At 41.9% G+C, this 18543-nt stretch overlaps 1 protein-coding gene across 1 annotated transcript in view; it reads right to left on the reverse strand.

The window, feature by feature from the left end:
• The window catches only part of LRIG1 (leucine rich repeats and immunoglobulin like domains 1), a 149765-nt gene that overhangs the window by 42716 nt on the left and 88506 nt on the right, over positions 1-18543 (reverse strand). Inside the window, exons 4-7 of the mRNA XM_072989406.2 lie at positions 7053-7190; positions 5419-5562; positions 2840-2983; positions 1074-1217 (exon numbers count right to left, since the gene is read on the reverse strand). Coding sequence (XP_072845507.2) covers positions 1074-1217; positions 2840-2983; positions 5419-5562; positions 7053-7190 — 570 coding nt within the window. The remainder of the gene's footprint in view (positions 1-1073; positions 1218-2839; positions 2984-5418; positions 5563-7052; positions 7191-18543) is intronic.

The following is an 18543-nucleotide window of genomic DNA, read 5'->3' on the forward strand; positions in this document are numbered from 1 at the left end:
GTACCTGGCATATTTGAATACTTTAACATTAAGTATTAATGTTAACATTAAGGAATCCTTTAATAAAAACAAGTTCTCAAAGTAAAGGAAAAGCTCCAAACCCTACAGGGGCACCATTTGATGCTTCCTCATGCCATTTTATTTCCATTGTCACATAGGGGAATTATTTAACCCTATCTTGATTCCATGCAAAAGGCTTATAGGAAACAGGTAAGATGAGAGTACACGCCCTGCACCACTCCATCTTATCTCTCAACATATGTATAGCGCCTCCTTGCGATCATAAATCTTGAGTAACCACAGTTCCTGGTTGTATGGAAATGCTCCACATACTGTATGGAAAGAGCTCTCCTCTTCAGATTTACCTCTGCATACATAGAGAGTTAAACAGGATTAGCACTTTCCTTCTTTCACATATTTATTTTAGGCCAATGATTCCCAACCTGGGGATCGCAAATGTTTTCTGGGGGGGGGGGGGGGGTCATGGGTCACCTTATATGTGTTGTAGCCTTTGTTAAATAATTTCTTCCTTGACATTTTGGAGTCGGATATTAAAGTCAGTGCGTATGTGTATGTATGAGAAACAGTCCCATTGGAGGAGAAAGAAACTTCTACTTTCTGAGAAGGGATGGCTCTACCTCATTAAAAATGACTTTTTATGCAAATGTGGGAGGGGAGTTCGCAGGTTACTTGGCTATTATAAAAGGGGGTCACAACTCAAACACAGTTGGGAACCAGTTGCCCTGGTGAAACCTTTTGCAGGAGAAGAACGGTACCAGCCAATATAAATGTGAAGGGCAGGATGATACTAGAGCAGGTGCTTCTTCAGGTACTTGGATACTAAGCTATGTGGGGCTTTAAAATGTTGGGGTCACTATAAACATGAAACAGCTATTCAGTGAAGTTCATTTAAAATTACACAATCCAATTAATGAGAGCAACCCCAGTCAAAACTTGTGCCACTGTCATTTGCGGTAACTGGACCATTTACAGAGGTAGTCCTATGTATAACACACTGTAGTAATATCTATTTCTTAATTTTTATTCTTTGCTTCCCAGAATAACTAACTCACAGTTCGTTTAGCTTCTGGCAGAAGCTCCACCCAGTGGGGCTGATTCGGGATATCAAGTTGTTATTGAGATGAAACTGTTGAAGAGAAACAAGACCGTACAGGGAGCCGCTGTTCACCTCAGTGAGAACATTGTATTCCAGATGCCTAGAAAAGAGACCAAAACGGATTTTGTGATTATGCTCAAGCTCACAGCTAACACTGATTTAGACACAAATATAGTACATTTCTTATGGAAACATAGTTCTACAGAATCTCTTCCTCGTAGGGATTTTTTAAAATGTGTATTTATTTTAATATAAGAGTATTGGCAAATCTTAGCCTTGTACCACATGTCCACCTCAAGACCATTTTTGTAGCTCCTTCACCCAATATTTCCCTAGCTCTCTTTTTTTTCCAGAAAAAAAAGGATAAACCACTACTTCTGGTGGCTTCCAGGAATGGTAGTCAACCTTCTTAGAAGTCTATGCTGCCCTCAGAGGGGCAAAAGGCAAAATTCTGGCTCCAGAAACACCAAAATTGCTCCCCCTTTTAAAAACTAATCAATGCTGATGATAATGGAAAAGAACTACTTCTTCACCAAATCCTTAATGAACTTAACCGAATTCATTATCACAGTAATAGCTCAGATAGTTAAAAAACACCTCGTAGACAAAACCATAAAGCAGCTTTCTCCAACATGGCTCTCTCTAGCTATTTTGGCTTATAAACTCTATCAGCCCTAGGCAACATGGCCAATGCCCACACACAAAGAGAGTTGTAGGCTAAAACATCTTGAAAGAGCCGGGAGGGAAGGCAGTTAGGCTGATATAAAGTAGGTCTATCCATGATTAGGGACGTGGTGGCGCTGTGGGCTAAACCGCAGAAGCCTGTGCTGCACGGTCAGAAGACCAAGCAGTCGTAAGATCGAATCCACACGATGGACTCCCATCACTCGTCCCAGCTCCCGCCAACCTAGCGGTTCGAAAGCATGCAAATGCAAGTAGATAAATAGGGACCACCTCGGTGGGAAGGTAACAGCGTTCCGTGTCTAAGTCGCACTGGCCATGTGACCACGGAAGATTGTCTTCAGACAAAACGCTGGCTCTATGGCTTGGAAACGGGGATGAGCACCGCCCCCTAGAGTCGAACGCGACTGGACAAAAATTGTCAAGGGGAACCTTTGCCTTTACCTATCCATGATTATCTGCATGATAGTTAAACAGATCATCCATCCATACTTCTAGAGCAGTGGTTCCCAACCTTGGGTAACCCAGATACTCTTGGATTGCAATTCCCAGAAGTCTTCACCCCTAACTGTGCTGGCCAGGAGTTCTGGGAACATCTGGGGACCCAAGATTGGGAACCACTGTTCCTGAGCGAGGTTGAAAGAAAGTGGCTGGCAACTTCATGTTCAGGAATAGCTAGCTCATCATTGTGGAAAACAAAAATGCTATTATTTAGATAGTTTTTGTTCTACTTTGGCATCTCTGCAGGCAACAAAATTCCTTGCATAATTTCCAAGTGGAACTTCCATACCTCCGCTTATTCTGTCCTAAACTAACCACAATCCTATGCAGATTCACTCAGAAGAAAATCCACAGCACTCAAGTAAGCATGCATCCTTAAAGTGGAAGTCAGAAGCCTACCCCTTCAGGGACAAAAAAATAATATATTTACAGCTGAACCACTACATGACAAAATTACCCACAAGGTATATGCACGACACAACTTAAGAAAAGATCATACAAAAGACTGCTTGTATCTTATTAATTAAACTTTTCACTTACAAAACTTGCATTTTGGCCAGACCCCAGAAAGCTCCATCAGTTAGTTTGCTTATGTTGTTGCGCTGTAGCTTCAGGACTTCCAAGCTGCCCAGTCCTTGAAATGTCAGGCCTTCAATCAGACGAATGCGGTTCCGGTTCAGCTCCCTGCAATTATCGACCACACAGGAGTGTTAAATCAGTATCTTCCAGTGCACCTAATTTTCAGAGGCAAAGCAAGTGGCAAACCAAGCCTTGAACCATCTCTAGGAAGGATCCTCACCACATCTGCCCAGAAACAGTAATCTGGAGCGGTGGCTTGCTAAGAAAAATTCCATGGTAAGGAAGCATGAGCAGAGGTAAAGAGGGAGAAACGGGCAGTTCTTAGAACACAGTCAACATATGCTACTTGGGTTTTTTTCTCCCCTTTAAATTATTTATTTATTTATTTAGCATCATCACATTCTTAGAACTCACATGCATATACAGTTGGAAATATTCTGGTTTCAGCAAGCAAAGGTAGTAATTTAGTAGATGAATTCACATATGTTTTTAAATGACACAGGGTTTCATTTTGATCTGGGGTGCTATATCTAGCAAACTGTGAGTGGCAGGAAAATAGTGATGTCCTGTAAACAGATGGTGTTTCCACTAAGTTGTAAAAGGGAGATTTCTGTTGCAATCCTGCATATGCTGCCTAAAGAAGCTGCACATGCAGAACAAACATGTTCAGACTTTTCCCTTCATTCAGGTTTCCTGAAAGTAAAAAAACTAAATGTGGATCCAACACTTCAGCTTTATTCACAAAGAAACACCACTGTGAAAATCATTTCAAGGACTAAGTACTAAATGTTTTGGATCGTGGTGGAAATAATTCAATGTAACAGAATTAAAAGTTCCCAGAGTACTATATTTCAACTGGAACCATGATAGCCATAGCAGTAGCCTCTAGAGCGGTGGTTCCCAACCTTGGGTCTCCAGATGTTTTTGGACTAACTCCCAGACACTGGCCAGCCCAGCTAGTTGTGAAGGTTTGGGGGAGTTTTAGTTCAAGAACATCTTGGGACCCAAGGGTGGGATATTTGCACAGAATTAGAATCTGGATTTTTTTTTCTGATATGCTCTGAAAAACATTTAGAGAAAAACACATGAGAATTAAACTCTTAAATCCTTGGCCTTGTCTGGAACATTACCCTTTGAAACAAACAAATAGTGAGTTTCTGTGCAGAAGAGTGGACATTTAAATGCACTGTCTAAACAGGTGACTTCTTCAATAGTAAATAACGAAAATCAGTTTCCTTGCAATGCAGGCCAGAATTCTTCTAGTAACTGGATTTCAGTAAAAGTGATCTCATAAGCTGTTTTGTCTCTGTCTGTACAGAAGTCTCTCCCACCCCATTCCTCATGTTTATATATTTATCTCTATCCTCCATCTGTCTGTCTATATTTTTATCCCACTCAACTAGTAGCAGAGCCACTACCCTGGCCAGCTAACAAAGCAACATAAAAGTAACAAAATACTAACAATAAAAACAAAGGGGGGAAAAAAGGTCAGACAACATTCAGAAGGGAATCATGATAAAAACAGTAAAATTACAAAAAATAATAGGCAGCCAGGCAGAGAGAAATGGTTAAAATGACTTAATCTGGAGCAGGGTATGAAAAGGCTTGCAAAAATAACCAGGTCTTAAGTTTCCTCTTGAAACCAAGGAGGGAAGGGGCCAGACACACCTCTAATGGGAGAGAACACCAAGGCGATGCAGCCACCACAGAGAAGGCCCAATTTGGGTAACAGATTTCCAGGACTCCATTGAGGTGGCCACTTGAAGCATCCCAATATGAGAGGTTTGGGTGGGACGGCTAGATGTTTTGAGGGAGAGGTGCTCAGACAGGTCCCTATAGTTGAAATCATATATTGCATGGTGTAGCATTTGAGTCAGACTCCAAACTTCGAACAAGTTGCCACAAGCAAATGTTGAAAGCCAAAGGTCAATTCTCTGCAAATAAAGCACCTTCACAGATGCAGATGTATATTTATGACTGAATGCAGCCTATGCTACCCTGTTGCTGCGCAAACAACCGCCTGTGTGCGAATTCATCAAAAGCACCATTTCGCCCATCTAAATGCCAAATGAACAATTTAACAGCCTTCCTTCACTGTAGTTTTACAGCCGAATAAAGATGTATGTGTGGTCTTGAAATCCGAGTCAAGAAATCCTTCTGACCTGCTTTGCTCTCACTGCCTTCTTACAAAATAAACGGAAAAGTCAGGAAAAAAAACAGATAAAAATACATCAGCTGAAATAATAATACTGTATTGTATGGTCTAGATAATTAATGCACAGATTATTTTACAGTTTTTTTTCTCCCCTTGCTAAGAGTGAGATCTGCTAAGTCTACACCATGTGGGACCACCTAAAAAACCCTGTTCCTGCTCCTAATTTGTTTTATTAGGTGTCACCATAGGACCATTAAAATATAGTTTATTCAACATTTTATAGGTGCCGGGTGAAGAAGAATTGCATTTGGTGAGCATGTCCTTAGGGGACGTTTGTCTCCGTAAAGCTTGGTTAGACATAATTAAAGTGCCCATTTCTACTCACAGTTGCATTAGCTTCGGCAGCTTGAACGCTTTAACAGGAAGCTCGGTGATCCTGTTTTTATTCAGGCGAAGTGTTAGTAGGGATCGTGACAGGCTATCAAACGCCTTGGTCTCCAGGACGCTGATTCTGTTGCTCCCCAGGTACCTGCAATAATTCATTACAGAGCATTCAAAGTGTCTCTGTCAAAGGTCGCATGATGTTCACTCTCTATCAGAGTGCTTGGCAACACTGCACTCAAAACTGAAGTGTTCATCATCATCATCATCTTAGAACTCCAGAGCTGGAAGGGATGCTGTTTTCTGATGCCCTGAGACAAATCAAGCCTTTTTTTTCTGATAAAAGAATTTAGAGAGCTGTTGATAAGAGATCCCTCAGCACCCTCATTCTCCGAGAGCAATCAACAGCCAAGGTCACTCTATAAGATGCTGAGACCAAACCACACCACATACAGAATGATGCACATTGTGGCCTAGTAGGTATAGTGTGGTGGTTAAAGTTGGATAACTGCATCCAAGTATGAATTAGACAAAGTTCTCTATATGACTTCTCTCGAAAACAACTTCCCTGATGGGAATGTTTTTCATCTAGCTCAAATGGATGTGGCTAAAAAGGATTAGACAGTGTGGATCAAGTTGACTTCAGGTTTGTGCAATTTTCCAAGGTCTATTCAGTTCTTTTGCATGAAACCACGCAGGAGAATAAAAAGATGGTGGAGATGGCTGAGCGCATTTAAACCACCAAGGAAGGCAAAGATCTGAAGTAGAGACTGTAAGCATATTTGGCTCAATGTGCTTACAATGCTCATATGACAGGGAGAGACCCAGATCATGCAGAATCTGTTAAGTGTGCTGAACCAAATGCACTTACAGTTTCTGCTTCAGACCACTGCCTTCCACACACAAAGATCTCAGCAACTCCTAAGAGGTGAGGGGATGCATTTCATATGCATCTCATGTCATTGCCACGTATTTAGATCTGTAAAGTGGTGCCTTGCTAGACAGTTACCCTGCATGACAGTTTTTTCACTACACATTGCCTTTTTGCGATTGCTATAGCGATTCGCAAAACAGTGATTCCTATGGGGGAATTTCGCTGGACAATGTTTGGCCCCTGCTTCGCAAACCTATTTTCACTAGGCGACAATTTTGACAGCTCCCTCCACACTCGCAAAACAGGTGTTTTCGGGTCCTAAGCTTTGCAAGACAACGATTTAAACAGCTGTTCAGCGGTTCGCAAAGCGGCTTTCCTATGGCCAATCTTCGTAGACAATGACAATTCTTCCACATTGGAACACATTAAACAGGTTTCAATGCATTCCAATGGGGAAATGCTTTTCGCTGGACAATGATTTCACTAAACAGCGATTTCAGTGGAACGGATTATCATCATCTAGCGAGGCACCACTGTACATAGCTTCAGGTCTAACTGAATAGGTTAGTTTGTATTTTACTAGAAGAGATCCTGCACAGCTCTCTCTCTCTCTCTCAAGTGTGACTCTCAAGCATGATGCAAGTGAATAGGTTAACTATGTGCTACAACCTACGAGCCATATAATTCGGAATATTTTAGAACTCATTCCTTCTTGTATAAATTGATACCTTTCTATACAACATTTTAGAACAAAGCTTACTTACAACTCCTTTAAACGAAGCCCTACTGGGAAACAGCCACTTAGGATCTCTGTGATGTTATTTGAACTTAAGTCCAATGTTTCCAGGGCAATGAAAGGCTCCAGCTGGCTTGCTTCAATCCTATGGATCCTGTTGCGATTCCTACAATGCAGAAAGGGAAAGAGTCTGACATAATCCACTCCCCTTCTCCTTGGATTAAAATAAGTACAAATGTTCAGCATTCATAATCTCATAACTCATTTAGCTCCAAGCTATGCCCCTTCCTTTGCAAGAGAAAATAATGATTTGAAATCTCTAAAATGAGGTCAGATAACACTTTATTAGATTGACATAAGTTGAAGTAAACAAACTTTCAAGTTACACAGAGCAAGTTAATCAGAAAGAACAGAAAGAAAGCATTTGAGTTTTCCATTTTGTTACACATATATAAGGCCTCTGCACTGGGGAAAGGGTGAAATATATAAGCATATGGAACAAAATGAATTATAAACATATAAATGCTTTTGATGATTTCTGAAACGTAACTAGGTGGTTGAATAGCTCAGTAAGTAGGAACGCCTGGCTGAAGAGCTAGGAGTCAGACATCTGATTCCCCATTATGCCTCTGAGAGAAAAGCCAGCCTGTCTGGCCTTAGTCAAGCTACATGGTCTCAAAGTGCCCCCAGAGGAGGAAATGGAGGAAACGTCTCTGTTAATCCTCCTCGATATCTCAGCGGCCTTTGATACCGTTGACCACAGTATCCTCCTGAGGAGGCTCTCCGAGTTGGGAATTGGTGGCCCGGCATTCGCCTGGCTCTGTTCCTTCCTGGAGGACCGTCCTCAGAGTTCAGCTTGGGGAGATGGTTTCGGCCCCATGGAGCCTCAATTGTTGGGTTCCGCAGGGGTCAATCATCTCTCCAATCCTGTTTAATATCTACATGAGGCCGCTGGGTGGGGTCATCAGGGGGTGTGGGCCTTTGTGCCATCAGTACGCTGATGACACCTGGCTCTACATCTCCTTTTCACCTACCTCAGTGGATGCTGTTCTGTCCCTTCACCATCAGTGATCTGGGAAACTCGCTCTCATTTGGGAAGGTGACTCTTACCACGAAGAGTGATGTTCTCAGCTTGGGGATCCATTTGGACCCGGTGCTCACCATGGAAACTCAGGTGGTGTCAGTGGTCCACACTGCCTTTTTCCATCTTTGGCGGATAGCTCAGCTGCATCCCTATCCTGATGTTGGGACGCTCACCACTTTGGTACATGCGCGTGTAATCTCGAGATTAGACCACTGTAATGCACTCTATGTGGGGCTACCTTTGAGGCTGATGCAGAAACTCCAAATGGTGCAGAATGCGGCGGCCAGACTCCTCAGTGGGGTGAGGAAATATCATCATATCTCTCCCACTCTGGCCGCTCTGCATTGGCTGCCCATTCGGTTCCGTGTTGACTTCAAAGTTCTAATACTTATGTATAAAGCCCTAAACAGTTTAGGGCATCGATACTTGGCGGAACGCTTACTCCCACCAAAATCTACCCGTATCACTCGATCCAGTCAGGAGGTGAGGCTGAGGAGCTTGACACCAAGGGAGGTCCTGAAGGAAAAAACAAGAAACCGAGCCTTCTCAGCGGTCGCTCCTCGCCTCTGGAATAATCTTCCTCCTGCGATCCGTACGGCCCCTTCACTGGGCATCTTCAAAAGCCAATTAAAAACCTGGCTATTTAAGCAGGACTTCCCTCCAGCTATTATTTGACTATCTTCTTTACCCTTCTTTCCATCTTGAATAATCTGATCACTAATAATTTTGTCATGTTTTTTAAATTGTTATACATGTTGGAAACCGCCGAAAGTAGTCTATTGACTAGATGGGCAGGGTACAAATACAATGAATGAATGAATGAATGAATGAATGAATGAATGAATAGAAAACCACTTCTGAGTACTCTGTATATAGAAAACTCTGAATTACTATACAGTACAATGGAATTTATTTGATGGCACACAATTAGAATACAAATACGTTGCCCAGTGACCCAAGAGAGAGACAAAAAGAGCTCTGAAATTCCACCGTACATGGTGACAAAATGAAACTTCGTATTTATCAATATACGGAAGCGCCCACATATTCTTTTGAAGTGCCACGTCATTGTACAATCCAAATCACATTTTGTTTGCTTCAGATGATCCCATTTAGACAACCAGATCACTGTAGTTAAGACTCTACACATGAACATATAGGACCATAAACAATTATCATCTGCAACGTGACTCTATCATTAGCACAAACAGTATTATCTGCCAATGGTTTTCAACTGTTAGATTGCTATTCTGCAAGAGCCTGATCTACATACAGATGAGTCACAACAACAGCATAAATACCACACAAATAGGTGTTTGTGTGCCTGTTTGAAAAGCACATGTTCCCCAAGGATATGTTTGGGTAGAAATCGGGCCCAGGTCTGGAAAAAGACTACTACTACAAGCTTGGAAAGCATTTGGGTGCACAACACTGGATACTTTTGTCACCTCATCATCTAAAAGCACGTATTGTTTCTATGAGCAGAAAATATAACCAAATATTTCCCCTTTGTATGCAATGAAATTGCTTCTCCTAAAAAAAAAAAAAAAAAACACGCTGTTTCATTATTGTCCTAAAACAACATGAAGAATCGTAGTTGAAACCCAAAAGTATGTGCAGACATCACCCTACAAGACACTCCTATCTTCCTCCCAGCAAACGCCTTCTCAAAAACTTTGGGGTTTTTAATTTCCCATGGGTTGTATGCTCTTGACAAGAGGTGAATCAAAGGCAATCATTCCTGAAGATAGTAATGTCACTACCCTGATCTCTCTTTTCAATATCTGTGAGCAAACAAAGCAAAAAGCAAAGTATGATGATCCTATACTGCCTCATGGTGCTTAAAGCTCACTCTGGGAGTTTTACAATTTACACATCCCCCTCCCCCTTGAGTTGGGTACTCGGTTTACTGACTTTGGAAGGATGGAAAGCTGATTCCACCTCAAGTTGGCTACCTGAGCCCACCAGGATGGAATTCAAGTTGTGAACAGAGTCTTGACTGCAGTACAGTCAACCCTCAACTTACAAACAGCCCTAGTTACAAACATTTCGTCATACAAACCGCTCTGATAAAAATATTGACTCAACTTGCAAACTTAGATTCGAGTTACGAACTGAAAAAACACGCAGGAGGTGGGGAAAGGGCAAAATTTGAACTTTCAGTTAACCGTTGGCCAGTGAAGAGGGTGCCTGTCTGCTTCCTCGCTCTTCCCAGTGTTTTGAGAGTGGATTTGGAGACAGTCTTCAGACTGCCTGGCACTGCCTGGTACAGTGCTGTACGGACTGTATTTTTATTTTTTGGCTTTTTTTAAATTTTGGATTTTTAAAAGGTGTTCCCTCCCTCCATTGCTGCCCCCCCTTTCCCCAAAAGGTGGTTGTATTGGTTTGTCTTGATTGAAAAGGTGCTTTTCAAGGTAATTTGTTGTCTGAAAGGTGCTTGGTTTTTCCCAAAAGGTGCTTGTCTTGACTGAAAAGGTGCTTTTCCAGGTGATCTGCTGAAAAGGTGTCTGTTCCCTCCTTCTCTCCCTCTTTTCTTTCCTTTTTTTTAACCGAAGTCATCTTAGGTTAAAAAGAAAAAAAAGAAACAATTCTGCCCCTAGTGGTAGGAACGGATTAACTGGCTTTGCATTAGTTCCTATGGGAACTAATGATTTGAGTTACAAACCGCCCCTCGACCTAAGAACCAAAAACAGCTGGAACGGATTAATTGGTTTTCAATGCATTCCTATGGGAAATGCTGATTCGACTTAACGAACTTTTCGACTTATAAACTTCCTTCCTGAACAGATTAAGTTTATAAGTCGAGGGTTGACCGTAATGCATTTTAAACACTGTGCCCGGAGGCTTCAAATATTCTACCCAAATTCTTAGCAAGCACAGAATGTACAAAGCAGCACCCCTTAAGCCCCAATGCTTAATAAGCTGCCTAATCAAGTTGGGGGGGGGACTATACTAAATGAAAGAGGGCAGGTTAAAGGAGGTAGGTTTACTTATTTTGAAACTTCACCACCATGTAGATCTAAAGTAACTTTTTTTTTTTTTACAAAAGTTGGTCAAGACTATCATGACGCTACTTTGGGTGAAGCTATGTGGAGCTGAATTAATAATGTTCTGAACACAGTCTTCTTTCTGTTCACTCCTAAATAAGCATTCAACAGCTCAGTCTATGCACATAGCTAGGGAAGGCTTAACCCCTTCCTCTCCAGTTGCTTCCTTTTCAAAGTTCATCCTATGTACATAATAGTCCCCCCCCAAAGCCTCCATGGGTATCGATGGGGTCTTTCTTTATCACCATTTGGATATATAGGAGAAGGAAGGATTAAAATTTACATCCCCATGTAAAATGGTCATAATCTGGATGGAAGATACATAGACCTACTTTGGACAAGAAAGCAGAGGAGCTGCATTCTGATATAATTGATTTAATAAGTGGCTTGGCATTTAAACAGCCTTGAACTGCCTTGGGAGAAGGGGAACACAGCCACTCTGAGGAACCAAGAAATATTCTCACACTGGTGGCTAAGAATTAGACTACAGTACTGTTCGGAATTTAAGCCAATGGTGAAGTTGGGCAGAAAGTTAAGGCACTGCTTTCAATGTGCACTATTAAGAAATGACAAAATAGAACAGGTGGTACTACTTCAAAAGATCATGGCTTTTCCAGGAACACCCGAGTATCCTTTAGAAGGTAAAGTTACACCTTAATCCCCTGGGTAGGCCAGTGTTAAACATCTTTGGAAATATTGATTGATCCATTGTTTCACTCGGCTTTTCCATAAGGAGAAGTGGGAGGAGAAATCCTTTTTCTGATGCTAAAGATGCAGTGCTTGTTCCAAATGGTGCAAGTTATTTTTGGTTTATTGAAACACAAATGGGGAGAGGGAAATTGCACGCTTGACCTTCATCTGGTATCCGCTTACATGACTGGCCAGGCTTTGTTAATTTGGGGGGGGGGAGGGAAGAAAACCTAATACAGCAAAACTCTATTAAGACACCACCTGCTATAAGCATCAAAAACAAAACCAAGCTTCAAACGAGAGAGGAGCTCTGCACATCCCTTTTCATTCTATTAATATTCAAATATGTTCATGTACGGGGGGGGGGGGAGAATTAAACCAGCTAGAAACACCAGCTACCAAAGGACACCCAAGGTCTTGTGTCAATGAGGAACATCAAGTCCTAACTGGAGTTCTGGATCAAAAAGAGAAAGCTGCACAAAGCAAATCAACTAGTGCTATGAAAATGGACTTTTCCATTTTCTCCCTTGTACAGTGGTCTGGTTAGCCACGGCCATGTCCAACCTCTGCTTTCTATGAACCTGTTAAGGGAAGTTTTTCATCAAAAGGAAATCGCTTCAATGGCTCAGCAGATGCTTGGTTCCAACATGTCATATTACACATATCTTCCGCTCCAGTGACCGTTTATGGGTCTAAATTTTCATGTACTGTACAGCTTTTTCAGAATTGCTCCTGTGCACAGTCATCTCTAGAGAATAAACCTGCCTGGAACACAAATGAGACTTCCCTACTGCACAAACACCACAAGGTAACTCCAGCACTAAGACCATTTTCAGCTCTCAGCATATAAGTCATGCACAATACTCAGCAAATCAAAGTTGGGACATCAATGGTGGAATTCGGTCTTTAAGACAAAATTTGCAGGCAGCATGGGACCCAATATGTCCCATGCTTCAAACTTGACATTTCCAAATAGCAGGTGGAGGGGCAGAGAAAGATGCTTGCCCATGCCCTTCGCGAGCCACTTGCCCGTCAGAAGAAGGCAATACTGAACAGGGTGGATTGATAACGTGACTCAGCATAAGCACAAGAACATGAATTTGCAATGTCAGATTAAACAGAGAACTAAAAACTGAACTTTCCTCTGAGATTCTGCTATCCATTTGGCTTGATGTGGAGTACATAAATATGCTAAACTAGCCTAGTTTAAGGATGCACATGTGTACCCTGTGGCAGTGAAAGATGCAATGGCATAAATCCAGTTCTTAGCCCAAACTAGGGCACACCTGCCAAATCAATGGGACTTACAATGAGTGTTGGCTTTCCAGATTCTCACAGACCTAATGGGAGTTGCAGCTTACATTTAAGACAAATCACATGTTTCAAGTCATGCAGACCTGTGAAAAGTTAGCTAGTTAAAAGTACTTTTGATTATGCTTCTTACCTTAGATGGAAAACCCAGGCTGCCTTTGGGGAAAGGTTTGTGCTTTACAAAGCAAATGCAGTGCTACAATTACGTTCTTCAGACAGGAAGTGAGTATCCATAGAAGCAGTCCCCATTTTTCTCATAAGCCATGGAATCGCTAGTTCCCAGGGGAGTGTCTGGGAGATTCTCAAGGCTCTTGCAAAGACTGTTCAGGTGGAGCTCAAATGCACAGAAAGAACAGTCTAGACTCTAGAGGTTGGGTATATTCATGACATGCTTTGGACAGTCACTGTGAAACTCAATGTAAGCTGCATTCACTGACTGCTTAATCAGTTACAGCGCTAGCCCTGGAGTAAGATAGGTGGTACTGTATGTAGATTTTTAACAAAAAGATGAGAAGAGTTGCCAGCTCCTGCCCTAATCTCTCAACAGGAAACTCTTCTTGCCCAGGATTGAAGGGGAAGGAAAGGTTTACAAAAAGCGGCTGCACCAACGTTCAAATGCAATCAGTCATCGTTGGTTGGTTAAATGTCCAAATGGAGGTTTAAACCAATCCAGCTCTAGCAAGAGAGGATAGCCTGTCTCTGTTTAACTTCCAAATACGAGGGGCATTCAAGTCCAGCAAAGTTGCTACCACTACGGGATAAGAGAAGGGACAAGGATAATCAACAAACACCCGTGCAGGGAGTCAACCGCAGCAGCTCACAGGATGGCCAAGGAAAGCAGTGCCCAAGGGATTAGTTTCCACGAGGGGCAGCAGGGAGGAGAACTCTGCCACGTAGATGCAAAACCCTCCCATGGTAGCAAGCTTCGAAAGGAAGTACTGTATAGGGATGGAAGTGCTATCCTTAGAGCACCAACCTCACTGGAAAATCTTATCTAACATGTATGCACAACAACAACAACAACAACAACAACAACAAATGAAAATGAAAAGCTTCAAGAGAAGCCTCTTTTTCTGCTTCCCTAAATATGGTGCTTTCTCATCAATGGTGTGCAGCAGTTTCTTTCCCGTAGCCAGATTTCTGAGGGAGTGGGTATTGCCTAGCTGCAGAAATGGCCTCTAAGGAATGGCAATTTCTGCTCTGACCCCACCACCCCAGTATTTATTGGGTCCACCTCTCAATTCTCAAATACTTTACACCAAGTTCCTCTTCTCCCTACACGTTTCTTTCAGAATCTTTTCACCCAAATAACTTCCTGTACGTTATGACTGTTGCTAATATTCTTATTCTTACCGGATGCTTGACAAATGGCAGCGTCCCAGCAATAAAAGGAAGGGCAGGACTAACTCTACAAAGGAAGTCTTTTTGTACTGCCAAAGAATGCAGATATGGACACGGCCTACAAGACGTCGAGCAGCAGAGGACACAACAGAGACCAGATGGAAGACCACAATAGGGGGACCACTTTTCTTGTACTAATGAGAATATTAATGGATGCACCTTAGTTCGATGTTCTGGCCTTGACCATTCCACCTTGGCTGACTCTGTCTAGACTTTTAGCAGAGTTTAGCCTGCTAAGGATATCGTTCTGGCCTTGACCATTCCACCTTGGCTGACTCTGTCTAGACTTTTAGCAGAGTTTAGCCTGCTAAGGATATCGTTCTGGCCTTGACCATTCCACCTTGGCTGACTCTGTCTAGACTTTTAGCAGAGTTTAGCCTGCTAAGGATATCGTTCTCCCTTTACCTAACACACTGAATCCCTTCCCCCCCCCCTTTACTACATGAATATCTGCATCTAAGAGGAGGAGAAGCCAAAGGGGTGATCACTTCTCTTTAGACTTCCCAGGGGTGAGACAATGTAAAGGAGACCTTGAAATGCTTTCAGTTTAGGGTCATTTCAAAAAGTTTAGACAGCCGTGACAGGACTGTTCACAGTGGTCATAAAAGCGTGTTTGGGACGTTAGCTAATATTGAAATGGCTGTAAAAGAGTGGGGTTATAAAACAAGCTGTTGTAAATCAGGAGTCTTCTGTAGTAAACTTTAATATAGCAGATGTAAGCTTTGCAGACTAATGCTATCCTCCTCGCCTATTGTCTAGATACAGGGTTGATTTAATGATTATTTAGATATTTATTTATTTATTTACAATATTTTTTAGCCGCACCATTGCCAGTGGCTTCTGGGCGGCGGCAATATTACCCACATCTATATCCCATCTTTCCTCCAAGCAGCTCAAGGGGATGAACAGATAAGACCTCTTACATTCCCACAACCACACCATAAGGTATTCAAGCCCAAGGGAGAAGGACTGGCCCAAGGCTACCCAGGTTGTAGACAAAATTCTGCATGTGTGGATAAAACATCTCCCTCCCCAAACTGACTTAAAGCCAATGTACTTTATCTTCTCTCTGTGTGTGTGTGTGGGGGGTATGTACTTGCACCATTCTCTTATTTGGCTGAAAGTACTGTACATCACTTATGTCACCCATGAGTCCACACACATGCCCATCCACCCATCTTGAGTAGGACATTTGATTTAAGTATCAGCACACGCTGCCAAATATCACTGTCATCCTCACATGCCTGTCAATAACTCACTGTAATAACTTGGCACCCAATTAAGCATTATGAGTTTGCAGTTATGTCCCCTCTTGACTTTGACAAGAATAAATGAATGTTCATTTCTATTTCAAGTTTACTCCGTCTCACTCAGCCCCATCACTGAACTCCTGTATTTAGTGTGCACACACATCCGTCTCCTCGCTTACAGGCCACATCTCACTAGTTTTGTCATAAGCTAAATAGTTACAAAGGAAACCTCAAGAGTCTGTCTCTGAACCCACATGTTTTTCCAGAGACAATGTCACAAGCCACCACACAGGAAACTACACTGCGTTCGTTTTGTATTCCCACTGGCTTGTCAACATCATCTCCTGAAAATGAAAAGCATGCCCCATTTTAACAGCTGCTTGCAAGCTTTGAAGTCTCACTTTGCTTGCCCGCAGAAATACCTCTAGAGGCTGATGCAAACATAATGTAACGGGCAGGGCACCTACCTTCACCCTATCCTCATGCCAAAAAAATCCCTACAGCCTTGTCTGCCTCAGTTCTCCATCATATGTAATCATTGCTAATGCACATTTCTTTAAAATCCATTCCAGAGCCCTGCATCAGGTATTCAATGATCTTCTGCTAAATCACAGCTCTGCTTAGCTCTGTATTATGCAGTACTTATGGTGAGCAACACAAGGGACACCGGCAGCCACAAGACAGCTTTTGAGGCCTTCAGCTCCCAAACCATAACCACGCCATGAAAACTCAGCCGCAAACCACACTGCTCAGTCCTAGCTGCAAAACCCTTTATAAAACAAACACTTCCAGCTTGTTCTAAAGCAAGAATTCCAACAAATATTGCTATTGCCCATAGATTTGGGGGTAAAAAGATTCAAGGTTGTCCTCCTGTGCATCACACCAATTTTTGGTTTACGAACTTTGAAAGGCTGAATACTGTAGATACAAACCAAGGGTATCAGTGCAGAAATGCATTTGATCCCACCATTATGAATGTGAAAAAATACCTGGTTTATTTCTATTGTTGCTGATCAGAGATGAAAGGGGGGGGAACATACAAAGAAAAAAAATCTTAAAGATAAAAAAATCCTTTTAGAGACTTCCACCTCACAGTTTGTAAGCATGTAGCAAACACTACGTCTAGGTTAAACGCCATGCCCTGAACCAAGAGGCAATAGCAGTTGCCTGCATTCAGCTGAACTTATCAGTAACTGAGCTCTTCAAGTTAGTACAGTATTACCACAACAAAGGCAATTGCTCTTAGTCTGTTACAATGGTGGTGTGAAACTTAAACCAGAGGCAGAAAAGGCCTTGATTCAAAAAATACTAGTTTCAGTGCTCAAAAACTGAAGTAATTACATTGATGTAGAAACACACAGCATAACCTGAGACCTCCAAATTTGCAGAGCTGCAATTCAGTGGCTGACGGCGAGTCACTCAAGAGCAAAACAGTCAAGCAACTAGCTGGGCCCAAGACACTTTAATTTTTTGGCAACAGTTAATATCTCTTTCTTATCATGAATCTGGACAAATCTGAAATGCACATGGAACTTGGTGTTCTTATGTGCTATCATGTCAGAATGGCCTACCCCATAACATGTGGAACTGAAAGTACTCTCATTTTCTGTGCGGATCTCTTCCACATCCTGTAATCTAGCGGGTGATACTTTAGACAGAACTACTAGCAGATCTCTGAGTGATCTGCCATAGATCAAAAAGGAGGATTGATTTCCAACAGTGTAACTTCAGCAATGAGGAAACTGTGGTGGATCAAAGTTAGGGGTGGTTGAAAAAACTGCCATCCCTATCTGTCGACTTTCTTGAGCCAGAGAAAGAATATGGATCATGTACAATGCTCTGGCCATGAGAAAATGGTACAGTAGATGAGAGCAGTGAGAAATGCCAACCACTCAGGAAGTTAGGACTGGTGAATATTTGGTACTTACAAACTGAATCTTCCTTACTAAGGCTGCAATTTTGACCAACTGTGGCACAACTGTAGGCATTTCTGCTTCAGCCTGAATTTCATTATCTTAAGTGAGGTTTACCCCTAGGATTACAATCTTACTAGAGAACATCAAGTGCATCTTTGGCATTGTTCTCAAATTTGTTGCTTTTGTGCTGAAAATAAGACGGACAGGATGGGATTTCCAAAAGCTAGCCTCTTTCAGAAAAACAACAGCAGCAACCTAAATCTCTCTGTAAGCAACTCGTAACCTCCAGGTATTTAGTCAACTATCTTAACCGCTCAATCACCATTCCCCCAGATAGGCTAGATTTTAAGTTGAGAGTGCAACAATAACCTGATAAAAAATTAAAGCTAATTCAAAACAAGTGTCCCTCCCTGTTTAATGTCTATATGCAGCTAAAAATAAGATATGTTCAGTATTAGAAATATCAAAACACATTTTTGGAAATTTACTTCTGCTTCCGGTACCTATAAAAGGCTTTATTTTATGAATGAACACCAGTGATGCCTTTTACACCTATTTTCCTTTTTCCTTATATATCACAGAAGTAAGTTAACATATAGCAAACTCAAGCTCCTTCCAAACTTGGAACCCTGCAAGCTCTACACACAATTGTGTACAACCCAGTTTAAGAGTATATTAACTCTTCTAGACTCCTGTGGGCATTGGCTCTTATTACATAATCAGGCATGCATATGCTTATTCAGATCCTATATTTGAACTAAGAGTAGGGAAAGTGTGATACTACTTAGAGAAAACCCAGAGGGAATATTTGTTGGTTGGC

This window comes from Pogona vitticeps, chromosome 2 (assembly GCF_051106095.1).
Source record: "Pogona vitticeps strain Pit_001003342236 chromosome 2, PviZW2.1, whole genome shotgun sequence".
Classification (NCBI taxonomy): domain Eukaryota; kingdom Metazoa; phylum Chordata; class Lepidosauria; order Squamata; family Agamidae; genus Pogona; species Pogona vitticeps.